Below are 13,822 nucleotides of genomic sequence, written 5' to 3'. Positions count from 1 at the left end.
GCGTACATCTTAATTGCCGAGCGGAAATTGGCGACAACCATCTACCGACCGTTTGCAGGGGATTTGACGTTTTTTGACACCTCGTGATTTAGCAACGTGTAATCATCGAGAATAACTAATAATACGGATCTCGATACGAATGTAGTCCGTTTACGGCTACTAATTCCGGAATTTATGCGAAGAATATTGCAAAGGGAAGCTTTGGTATATCGCTACTACGTTATTTTTATTATGTTAGTATGCTATTAATTTCCTTCTTGTTCCTCTTGTTGATGTAAACGGTCAAATGCATATTTAAGTAAGTATCGTTTTGTGTTAGAGAAATACAGCTACGTAAAGAAATGGCGAAAGTTAATGGTTTTACTGTATTATTAGAATTCTTCATATATCATTTATATATTATTATTATAATATACTATTAAAATTCTTCATGAAGTTAAGAACTATTTACTATGGTTTATGAATGAGATGAAAAGTATATTATTACATTCGTGAATATATTTTAGCATATTATCCTGTTGAGATGTTAATCATTTTTTTTATGTATGTAGAGTGATTTTGTTCTTTTGTGTACTTGAAATGTGTTAGATAGTAAAACGCGTGCAAATATGTAAACACACGATTGGACTGAAACTGTTATCTCAAGAAATTGTCATCTTTATCAACATTTTATAGTTTGGAGACTTTCTATAAAGTATCATTGTTAATTTCATAGAGGATAAAAAAAAGTGATAAAGGAATCAGATCAGTTCAAGAAATGTTTATAAACTTCGTTATATAAGTTTGATATTAAGTACCGAAAAAAGTAGGGCGACTTTTATTCGCAAAACCAATATAGTAATAACACTGCCATTAAATGTTTTTCATTTATGCGATTTATTTTTGTTATGTCTCGTGAAATTATATCGAGCATATTTTAATCACAAGCATTTAGAGTTAATTAAAGAAAAACTCGTAGTTTATGAAATGACAATTCGATCCTGACGGAAATGTTTTATCTAACATTTGACATCAATAAGAAATACTTGAATAACATATGTATTTCATACAATTGAATCAACTCCCGAATAAACAATATGCTCATCTTAATGGAAATATTTCAATATTAAACGAGAATGTTCTTCAAGATTCTCTTTTTTTCGCGAAACTTTGCTTAGCGGAAGAAACATGAGAATCTCATGATGAGATGTAATTTTCTCGACGTAATAGGAGAGTTTCGCTGCTCGCTTTAACCTTTAAATGTATAAAGTTGCTATATGGTAACAAACCAGTGTATATTTTTCAATCTCACAGACACACAGTGCTTATTATACATATATGTATATATGATATATATTCTTATTGCTATTAAACAATATGGAAATGAAGGAAGTGATCTCCCGTCACTATTACTTTTCTCCGATACTTAAAAGTGTGAAAGTCAGAACGCTTTATTACCGTTGGAAAAATTATACTCTTAAGGGTTGAATGAATAAAAGTATTGAATAGCATAAAGTGTTAAACGATTGTCTCGTTCACGATCACGACTCTATTACAACGAACGGAGAAAGAAAAGAATACGAAAGAAAGAAACAAACAAAAAAAGCACAATCAACGGGAATATTCGCTTTGGAAGCAGCGAACTCAATCCTGCACGATAACGTCTCATCGATTTATTAACTCGGTTACCTTAGAAACCCGGTTCGCTAGCCCTCGGTTAGGTCTGGGGGATACGGATAACCGTTATCACGATGCACGAATACAATCGATTCTTACCGTTTGGGTATACTCCAGCCAGAGTTTCGAGTCGATCTTTTTCCTGCACGACATTCTTCCGATGATTCTCTCCTACTGCCCACCTCGTTCCTTTTTTATATATTATTTGTCCTTTTTAGCAACTTCGAGCTAAGTCTACAGGACTTTTTCATTACCTTGTACATCACTTTGTGCTTTTTTGCGTCGATCAGATCGTCTATCATTGGCCGTATTTTCGTTTAAAGAACAGTGGTCTCTTTGAATGGCATACCTCTGTCTCGTTGGAAACGAACGGATATTTTTAAGAGAGATACTTCTAAGTTGATTCATCGAATTCTCCGGGTTGCATTCTTCCTTGTTGAGGAAATATCTCTCACGGATTTCTGGTTATTGTGATCATGTTTATTTATACGGATTGTTTGTGTTAGCTTGAATTATCGGTGGTTTACAGCGTGGTTGTTGGTTGATGAAGTAAGAAGAACAAGAAAACGTGTTTCAAATGATAGAAGCTTTTCGCGATTTTTGTAGCCGTTGGATTGCTCTACAATCAGAATTCTGACATATACATATTATTCACTGAGTTTTTATTTTTACTTTATTTTATTTTTATTTCTCTACTTTATTTCTCTTTCTGCTTTCTTTATCCCACGTATCCGTTATATGTACATATTTCAATAGAAATTTAGCATTCCTCGGGAATGAAACAAATATATTCTTCCGATTCAGTTATCTCGGTACCAAAGTTGTAGCTTCAAACCGCGATGAAACATAGTCTTTCTTTAAAATGCAATTGTAAAATGCAAAACGAATGCAATATTCGATTATTTTTCTCCGTTTTTATCGCGTTATTTAATTGACAGTTCTCTTTGACGTAGAACGCGTATCTTGTTTGGCTACGAAAATATTTTTTCCGTCTTTGCATTCGACACATGTATCCGTAACAGCTGGTTACGCTATTAGCACGCATCATGGTATACGTTTGTTCGTCAGCAAACACACGTAACTAAGCTCGATACATATATAGTTTAGGAATAAGGTTGAACGTTCGGATTGTTGACCACGCATCACAAATGTCTTGTTAAAAAAAAAAAGGATTAAATAAAAGAAACAGAGAAAGAAAAACGAAAGAAAGAAAATAACTTTTATAGAAATATAAAAGCTGACAAATGATGGGACAGACGAGAGATGGCGAAACAGAAATGCGACCACGTTGTTGTAAAAGCAACTTTGAGAGTAACGGTACTACGATTTCTTGGGAGTACATCGTCGTGACTCGACGAATCTGTAATTGACGTTATATGGCGTTAATTGGCCAGAATTAATTGACTTCAACAGGCTTGAACTCGCGTTTCGAGGAAGATATCCCATCGGTTATGTAAATCAATCTTCCTTGGAGTCGTTGCATCGTGTGTCCTTCCGTCTCGTCACCTTGTCTTTCCTTTCTCTTTTTTTTCTTTTTATTCAGTACTGTTCACTAATTCGCTAAACACTAAATAACCACCGTGAAGAATAGTTTCTACGGTAAAAATTACTTCAATAACGCGAGATTTATCGCATAATAGTAAATTTGGCGAGAACACGGTGAGTTCGAGTGGTTCAACGATACAACAACGATGAAATTACCATCGCGAGCACGCGTTTACCGCGCACCAACGCGACGCGATTGAACAAAGACCGCGTTCCGCGAGAAGAAACGTAGAACTAACCGCTCTCTTAAAGACTGCTCGTTATCTGGGTGTAACCTATAGGACAATGATAACGGCAACGATAACGATGAGCTGATCGTTGTAAAGATACACGCGCAACAAAATCGAATTATGGGGCATAACATGTAAATATCATATGTACACTTTTATCCGTAAATCGTTGTACATTATCCATTTATTATTAGTAGCTTGATAATTGGAACAGCGATATAGCATTAAGGTAGGAAAAAGAGTTATTTGCTTTTAGTTTTATATTCCTATTCTGATATTTAAAATTCGGATAGTTTATCATCTTTTAATTGATTTTAATCTATAGTGCTAGCTTTTAATGTTAATAAATACTATAGTAATGTTAATAAATCACTTTAGATACTATATAATTGTTCAAATATTTTACTATATTGATGTTCCATTACGCAAGCAGTCTCTTAAATTATTTATTTACCGAACAATTTATTTTATTCGATACACGTATTAGTATAAAATTGAAATAACGGTATTAAAGCGATATTAATCAAATTTGTAAGAAAACATGTTAATTTAATATAGAAATTATAGTGTGCATACAAAGTAATAGATATAATAACAATAATATATATTAATGCATAAATTAACGAAAGATTGAGAGTATAACATTTATATTTCAAGAATTTTCATGCCATTTATTAATTTTTAGACTATTCTCATTCACAATTTAGTCTACATTTCAATTTTCCAAATTTGAAATGAAAATAGAATTTTACAAATTTTATTACATTTCGAATAACCATCATTCTATAATAACGTTCTATTATATAGTATATAATATATATAACTACTATATAACTTACTATACCGTAACTACTCAGACATTTAATTTCGGAAATTCAAGATCCAGAACAACGATAAACCTGACAAACATGTTACTCATCATTCTAATAGAATATCATTTAGTGTTCATAACCTGTGTAAACCAACTAATCGTTCAGTTTCCGGTTTTAGGGGAAAGCCACTACTTATTGCTACACGTTACGTCACCACGCGTCGAATCACGGTGTTACGTAGATTAATTGTTATCACTTAACGTTCTTATCACGATGATATACGTGTCTGACTTTTTCCGAAATGTTACCCGTTTGAATAAGATGCGAATGAATATTGCACGTGTTTAAAAAAAATCCGGGTATATATGATAGCTGCATTATGAACGTATAAATACGTTATAATAAAAACGTATAAAAACCAGAAACTTTTTACGTTTAGAAACGAGAAATGTATTATATTCTGTCCTCGCGCAACAAAATCTTATCTTATTTACTGGTCTAGATTTAACTCACAAAATAATAATCTCCGATTATAATCGCTATTGTTATTAAAGTCTTACGTATCCACGTGAAAATGCTTCACGAGTATGACGTTACGCGCAAACACTCGAGCGTGGCCGTGCCATGCGGGCACGTATGCTCGTGTTACATTTGCATACGCGAACACAACCGAGCAAAGACAGGTGTACAACAAAGGGATATCTTTTGTGCGGGCCTTTCCGTACGTCCACGACCTTTTAAGCGATACGCCTTGTCAAGCTGGCTGCGTCAACTTTTCGCAAAACACGACGATATAGTTCGTGACGCTGGCAACTATTTGGTACCCAGTTTTACTCTTTTCTACATTCTTTTTCTTTTCCAGCCATTTTTAAGCTAATCATGATTTTCTATCGTAAACGGATTTCTTTAGTTTGAAGAAAACGCGAAGAAATTGATATAATTAAGTGTTTTTTAAATTATTAATTTGTCATTAATTTATTTTTACTTCGGTAAAATTCACGTATATAGTGTTACTGTAAATCAGCCAAATGTCCTAATATTTCTGAGTGACAGTGTATGAGACTATATTTATAGTTACTTACATTTATAAGATCTTTTTTTACTATTTTTATTCATAAAATATATTGTCACTATTTGACAGGAAAAATTTGGGACATTCTGTATATGTAGCGTGAACGAGCCAAATGACACACCCTGTATAACACGTCCATTTCTCAAGTAACAGGAATCTTGTTCGGTTATTTCAAAGAGAGTGCGTAATTACCCTCGGTTCTTCATTTCAACTCGTCGAGTAAGAGCTACCGGCCTGTAGTTTCCGAACCCTTTGTCGCTACTCGAAACAATACCATGCAACGCGTCGTGCGACATATGGCTAACAACGGGAAAGGAATAAAGTGGAGAATCGATACCTTGGAGAGATAACAATTTGCGTCAGAGTCAGACGTCACATTGTTCGATCGGTTTACACGATATTTGAAATTTACGGTGCCGCATTCGTGCGACGACTTATGCTGTGTCATGGAGCTCGAGGTCTGCTCTTATCCAACTGCGGTTGCAATGGAATAAACATATCTTTAACAAACCAGAGAACAGTTGAAAAATTTCTGCAATACTTGCAAAGGCAAATACTCCTTCTAAATGTAAGATTTTTAATTCGAACTCCAATTAATTGTAAGAAATAATCTGTAATCCGATAAACCAGTAATCACCCAAAAATCAGAATTATTGTATTCCTATATTATCATAAATTCAAACTCCGCTCTACAACATTGATCCTTTTATAAAGCATTTAATTAATTGGATTCTTCAGACACGAATACATAGCAGCCAAAAAGAGAAAATACTTTAAATCGAACAAATCAAAATTTTCTTTACAAATGTTGACTTTCAATGAAGAAAGTCGATTTCAAATCCATAAACATCGGCAATGAATAAAATATGAGATTAAAAAATAACAATTTGTTTCTGTTATAGCAGTCTAGTATAGCCGTCATATTGCACTTTTTTCCAACAATTTTCGATCAATTAAGTATTTTACATTTTACTTGGCTTGCTAGAATTTGTCTTAGGAATTATCCGCGCAAAGCTAATACATCGGAAATCTGGATAATCTATACGAAATGTTTCTCTTTCATTCAATATAGCGTACGAATTTTTTCCTCCCAACTAATTATCGTACGAATTGTTTAGAAAATATGATAAATTGAAATTATTCTATTTGAAGTGATTGTATATTTAATTTAGTTTTAGAACATTGGTACAGTAAACATTTGTATAGTAAACGTTCGGATAATGGAGGTTCTACTGGAAAATGGAATATATATTTTTGTAGATAAGGATCGACTATGCGGAGAATATTATCGTGCTTTCTCGTTAACTTTAAGGATGCCGATCTCGTGTTCGATATTTAAGAAACGGGTTTCGTTACAGCGTAGACACGGCTACCTGCAACATTTTCTATATTCTTCTACTTTCATTCGTTCGATACAATATGGAGCTCAAGCCTTAATAAATGAATTTAAATGACCGGAATTCACTTAATTGGATTCTGGATACACGGTAAGTTCACAGTAAGTAAAAGGAATCGTTTGTTACAACACGCGTGGTCAGCTTGTTTTATTCTCACTCTCTCGTTTAACCAGCGTAGGCTCAGAAATTCTCGGATAATTTATCACGTAAAATTGTAATACACGAGCGTGTTGTACGTGAAACGGGCACGCGTCTCTTGAACTAAATACTTGTCAATTTCTTTTTTTCTCCAGTCGATTTTTGTGACGTTATTAAAGTCGATAACTTTTCCTGGTTATATTCTGTCCACACGATTAATAATTATCTCGTTTTGTTACGCTTTCTCGGGCTCGGTTTCCTCGTTGGTAAAATCGTCGCCGCGTGCCAACAGTTTCGCTCGATACTCCCAAAGAGGAGACGTAGGATATAAACGAGGACGAGCGAGGTTTCACATCCTTGTACGAACCAAATGGCTGATTACTTTTAAAAAGGAGCAGTCATTCGGCAGCATGCCAGCATCTACCATTACCGATGCTCGTGATTTTATCGAGAACGTCTAGCACAATGTTGTACCGTGAACGATCTGGGTTAAACATACATTCCATACGTACCGCTACTTGACACTGTACTTTTCGTCAGGAAACAAGGGGAACAGGGGAGCAGTTGCCTAATAGGTATGTATGGTTCTGGCCAACCTAAATTGTATCTCACAAGTTTCTTATTATAGAATACAAACGATAGATAATGATAGAAACGTATGAAATACCTATTCTTATGTCGAATCATATAGTAATGAACGAAAGTATTGGCACAGCCAACTTCCTTTCTAAAATCCTGTACAAATTTGTAAAAAATGTGATATTTTATTTAATTCTCTAGAAATAAAACAGCATCTTAATTACAAATTCGAAAATAATACACATGTATAGACCGAATATTTCATAAGCGCAACGAATGGAATCATTATTTCGTATAAGTAATATTTCTCAACCTTGTCAGGTGAAACTTAGGTATTCTAATTAACTTGAAATCATAAATACGTGTTGAACTTGGTCCCGTTAATGGAAACCATGCAAATAACGATTTCTAAATTTCAGTTCCCTTAATTATCTCTTATAATTCTTAAATAAGCAAGTAAAAGTGAAATTTAATGACAAAAATAATAATATATGTATCTGTGATGTACATCATACGACACGTATCGTTCAAAGCTGACGTCTTAATATGCAACGACAATTATCCACTTCAGAGCGAATTTCTATTGAAAAAGCAACAACTAGAAAGAACGTCTATAATTCTTACTAATATTTCAACGTAATCAACGGAATGCGAATGAAAATTGGAGCGGAACGATCGTTAAAAGAATATTAATTTAATATCGACCTAAATTTCACACCAGCTTCGTTTCTGCAGCTGATTTGTTTATTGTTTAACTTGTCTATCCCATTCTTTGTCCTTAAGGCCAGTATCACTGAGAAAAAATTTAGAAAATCAGTGACTGATTGAAAAATGATTAGTAGCACTTTCATTAACAAAGTTGTTTATGATAGTGTTATAATTAAATTTCACCAAACATAATGAAATCGTTAAATTTAGGTGAAAAAAGAACCGACAAAAAATGTTAAATAAACCTTTGAAATTCCCTTTCATACCCACAGTATTAGAAAATAAAATTCAGCAATGTAAATTGTCTTGAAAAATGCAAATGTAAAAAGTTATATCATGATAAATTAAAGTTAGATCAATTTCGTTGAATGCGCATGGAAGTAAAGAGGAGAATAAGTGACAACCAGAGCGGAATGTACGTAATGGAGCATACGATGCGCTACAAAAATGTAGGAGGGGCTTGGTTTTCGTAACAGAACGAATATGGAGCGAAAGTCAGTTTGGATCTGTGCTCTAGCCTCGAACATGTTCAACGTGAACGTGAACGTGAACTCTTTTAAGTCAGTGACACTGTAAGACAACGTTCTGAATAAATACTAATAAATTATGTACAAATTTAGTATATATACATAGGAATAAATATATGTACTTTGCTGTAACGTAAGAATAAGTATGTAATTTCATCAGATAAACATTACGTCACTTTAGTAAAATTATATTTACGTATGTAACTTTATGATGTGAAACAACTTTTAAATTTTAAAACGTTAAAAAATAAAAAAATATATTGTATTCGTTAATATTTTTCTTGACATGTTTAAATTACTTCTCTATAAAAATAAAAAAATGTGAGTTACTATGTTTTTCTTCTATGGAATGGAATCATATTTCAATAATCTCTATTATATTAGATTTTCCTCATTTTCTTCTTCGATAAAAATTGACATAACATTTCACTTTGTTTGTTCCTGTTCGCGTATTTAGAACACTTTTCAAACAATTCGCTTAATCCTATCGTAAGTTTTAACAAATTTCCTGCATTTATCGTACTTTGTAAGATGCGATAGTAATAATCGGAATGCGCTACTTGCGAAGCACAAATATTGTTACTTTGATAAAGAAGTTATTTTCCTTGGTACGTTTCAATGTGTGAAACAGAATCTTTTAATTTATCATTGCGAAAATCTCATGTTGCCTTTAATCGCTGGTTGAACGATCCACGTAGATATACAACAGAATATTTGATAAATGAAAAGTACAATCCCGATGTTTCATGTTATGCTAAACTTTCACGAGTCAAGGAACATGATCTGCGAAATCAATTATACTTAGACCAGCTTTGAAACATCCACTCATCGCTTTATTTATAAGAATTGACTAGAATAGAAATTTATTTCAAAATAATGCATTTTGCCAAATTGTTATTTTTTATTTTTATTTGAAATACAATTTTTTTAAGCGTAAGATCACCATCTTCTGTTGTTCGCTCGTATAATCCTTTATTGGCTTATATAATGCTGTATATTGACGCATTCCTTTTGTTCAGTAGAAACAATTTAGTAAAAAAAAAGGAAAGATTGTTAGGATTTTACAATTAAGGTCACTTTCTATTCACTGAATTGTATTCGTCATATAAAGCAAAAGACACGTGAATTGAAAAATTTAATTTGTCAGAATTTGAAACGATGGTTCTAAATATAAAAGCAATTTTCTTACTCCTATTCATCGGAAGTACAAAAGTGTCTACACAAAAAATTCTCTTCACATATCCTTCCTTGCATCTCTATAAAAGTTATCTTAACTTGCTGTTTCGTTATCGCACACATTTCAAGTTTTTGGGTAATAGAATTGAGTATCGCGTAAAAATTCCTAAAAGAATTTATTAAACTCTTCTGCTGTCTTCGTAAAAAGAATTTACATTTGCTATTTGTGTATTTGAAATTAAAATTAAAATGCTAAAATTTTGTGATATTTCGTGCTTTTCGATCCAATTTTCCATACGATGCTGCTATTTATTACGTGTTAACTCTTTCATCTGTTATAAGAAGTACATGTTCAAAAAAATTATATACGCAAAAATTAGCCAGATCTTCCGCCCCTGTAAGATATTTATACCTTTATCTTGCTATTATAAAGCATTATTATACCACGGAAATCGTAAAATTTCTATCAACATATATCCTATATATCCAGCAGATGGTATGCGCATGGTTGCTCAGAAATAGCACGGTATATCATATACATTATCGGCCATAAATTTCAGATCATCTCCTACATTTCGTTATATTTTGTTGCGCAGCGAACAAACAGCTGTAATTGTCAAATAACTGTATTTATTCTGTCCATAATCAATTACCACTTGTCTATACACCGTATCTAATTTTAATGGGTATCTTGCTTCGATATTCAGGTAACTTGACTAATCTAAAGGGAGCTGCACTCTCTTTGTCAACAGCAGTGGCTTGATCGAACATTGAAAATATCAGCAAGAAAATCGTTGGTTGTTTTATCGGATTATACTGTGCGTATTTCATTAAATAACAGAATGGAAAATTCATAGAATAATACTGTAGAATCCTAATAATGTTTCACTGAGAAAAATTTATATATGCCGTATTACGCGAATACTATAAGAAGCGCGAAAACACACCGCATAGGTACTGGGGAAACACATAAAAAGGTGTTCAGCCAGCCCTATGGCCGCTTCGCCGACTCTATTACAGATTCGACGCGTATGTTTACGTCCAACCTCGGCGCGAGCGAGAGATTCCATTATTTCTTATCGGCCTTCCTGACGCTCTATTTTGCAAATCCTTAAACACAGTTTGCCACTTTTAATCGACCATAAACGTTAAACCTATATTGTATAACCTGTACTACTATTCTGCGTTTAGTCCTGTTGCTCTTTTCATTTATTCTTCGCATTCATATCCCTTCGGTTCTTAGTGACTCGATAAGCAAAAGTACAAAACCAAAATTAAATAGCCAGCTTATGTTGTGTTTCTTTAATAAACCTTATTTTTTAAATTAATAAAAACTAACACACATCCATAGAAGATCTCACGTCTTCAAAGCTTTAAACATTTCATATTTTCTCTCCATAGCGATTTATCATTTTTATAGAAGGTTGATAGGGCGCGACAATCGTAGCTAGGCTATCGTGCACGTTCGATCTAATGGACAGCCGCGGGCCATCGCGGTGAGATGCCGAGGAACTCGAGTTCTCTAGTTCCCTCCTCTTTTTCTTCCGCCACTTCTGTGCTTCCCGCTTGTGCTTCGTAATATCTGCCCATTGTCTTGCTTGTTCGTAACAATGGAGATAGGTTGCGCAGCTAGGCGTGGAAAAAGTTCATGTGTTATCGTAACTCTAGAATTTAATGGCTCCGACTTTGATTTATACGTGACCCCGTGGGTTTCTGTGACCAACTCTCAACAGAAATTTGTGTCCGTTTCGCGATACTTCTTACCGTCCCGTTTGTTTTACATTCGTGACAACCTTTTATGGCACGCTGCTACTGTTTCACCCTTTACATATTTCGTTTTATTTGTGCTATCGTCTCGTACATGTAGACTGCATGGTATATTTATTGCGAAGGCATGGTTTTATACGGAGTAGTTTGGAATATCCTTTACGGAAATTTACGGAATAAAATTCTATAAGAACTTAGAAGCATGCAATAGTCCATTTTCCTCCAATGTAATGTTCTTGCCGCTTTATGTCATTTAAAAATTTTTTGGATAAAGGTACTGAGAAAAGTTGTTTCTTGCATACATAGATACAGTGTTACCTTGAATATGGTTCTCCAATTTATACGCTCCAATCTCGTTTTAGCAAATAGAAAGATCTTCAATGTTTCAAGAAAAACTTTAACATAGGGTCGAAATGATAAATCATGTATATTATGTAGGTATATATAATAACGATACTTCAATATCTTCTTCAAATTTAAGAAATTTTTTAACGGTAGAAGCTTTTTAAAAGTCTTGCGACTTTTACAAAACATAACTTCGTAATTGGTACGAAGCATAGCAGCTTCTTGATTTAAGCTACATAGATAAACCAGCGGAGGCAAATAAAAGAAAATGACCGTCTATTTGGACCACGGAGGGGAACATTTCTATCGTATATTTACCTGGCCGCAGTCCAGTCAACTGATAATTGCTGTATGTCATTGAACGATATATGTAATATGTTTGTTATTTGATGAGAAGTAAAAATGCACGCTGCAAGAATAATCATAAGTAATTTTATATAATGCATTTATGCGAGGCGAGCACAAATACTTACGAAGGTATTAACATTATACTCACATCTTTTTTTCTGATAATTAAATAACATTATTTTAATCCAATACAACGTTAAAGAAATTCAACGCTTTTATTCATCTCATCATTATTCCATTTAATGCTACGCTCTAATCGGCTGTTAGGCTAGGTTAATGTCTAACAGTAAATCTAATTTTCCACAACTTCTTCCATAGTACAATACAGTATATAGTTATGTGTAGTATGGCTGTGCACTGTGCACTGACCTCGAACACAGACGATAGAGCTCAACTGCAATTCCTTCTTTTTCTTTTTTTGGATATTTTGGCCTTTTTACTGATTGAAATGTTTTACCTCTTATGTTAAGGCTCATTATCAGGGTTTTTCCTGTTCGAAAGACGGTGAGTTCGACGCAGCGGAATTTATTACGGTGCCATATAGTGATACAAAATAAGTAAATGTTATATATACATAGTTGAAGAGTGGAAAAGCGCAAAGTAGATAATATAGATTATAGAGAGTAGTAACTCTCCATTATTGATATGTATTTCTTGCACACCATTTTGCTTTCAAATGTCGGCTATGGGAGATATTAAATAATTTGTTCGATACGCGTTGCTGTTTCAACAAATTTTATCGTTCTTCGCACGAGGAAAGACAAATTTTTAAGGTTGTGCGTTGGTTTTAAGTTTTGCTATTGGCTGTTACGAGGGTTATCTGGTATTTGATAAAAAAAATGCTGTTATACGAATGGATGTTTTCTATAAGTGGAACTAGAGTTGAATTATGGAACGAAGGTAAAAAATTGTACACGATTCTAAAAAAATTCATTGTCATTGAATATACGGATTCTTCAAGATGGTTTCCAGGGTAATTCAATATGATCTAAGGTCATTTTCAGAGTAATTCAATATTTAGTTTTGTATATTTTGATTCGACAGAAGATTTATTGCTTTATGAGTAGATGTTTTACTTTCTTTAATATGTACAATTACTGTGCATATTTTTTCAAAAATATCATGTTTTCATTTTCACAAAAAGTGTTTGAAATTTTTAAATTTTGGTAAAATTTCCGTTTTAGAAAAGTATTACTTTTTGTAAGGATGTCGATATATTTAATGCATTGATATGAATCAACTCATAAACTCTGGCTATTTGCTAAAAATAAAGCAACATTGAATTTCACATGGTTATTATAACGATGCCGGTAGTAAAAATGTCGATTAATTGTATTTTATTTTTGTATCGCGTTTAATTGGTCGTTCGAAGAAACGTTGAAAGTTCCGGTCACTTCCGTCTATCGACCGTTCTTCCTTCCAACGTCGTCGTAAAAACAGGATAATTATACTATACCGGCAATTATTAATAAATATCGGCACGTGAAGGGAAGAAGGTAGCAAAAGAGAAACAATATTACTA

General features: G+C 33.4%; 1 protein-coding gene across 5 annotated transcripts in view; it reads right to left on the bottom strand.

Moving 5' to 3' along the window:
• Window positions 1-13,822, bottom strand: part of LOC126916138 (uncharacterized protein DDB_G0284459-like) — a 49,687-nt gene that overhangs the window by 10,752 nt on the left and 25,113 nt on the right. For 2 of the 5 annotated variants that reach the window (XM_050721589.1, XM_050721583.1), the window contains exon 1: window positions 1,756-3,535. The exons of the other annotated variants lie outside the window; for them this stretch is intronic. Coding sequence is in view for 1 of the 2 variants with exons in the window: in XM_050721583.1 (XP_050577540.1) it covers window positions 1,756-1,809 (54 nt within the window). In the remaining variant the exon portion in view is untranslated. Of the gene's footprint in view, window positions 1-1,755; window positions 3,536-13,822 lie in introns of those variants that run through there. 5 annotated transcript variants of the gene reach the window in all.

This window comes from Bombus affinis, chromosome 5 (assembly GCF_024516045.1).
Source record: "Bombus affinis isolate iyBomAffi1 chromosome 5, iyBomAffi1.2, whole genome shotgun sequence".
NCBI classification, from domain to species: Eukaryota; Metazoa; Arthropoda; class Insecta; order Hymenoptera; family Apidae; genus Bombus; species Bombus affinis.
This window is presented reverse-complemented; position numbering and strand designations above follow the sequence as displayed.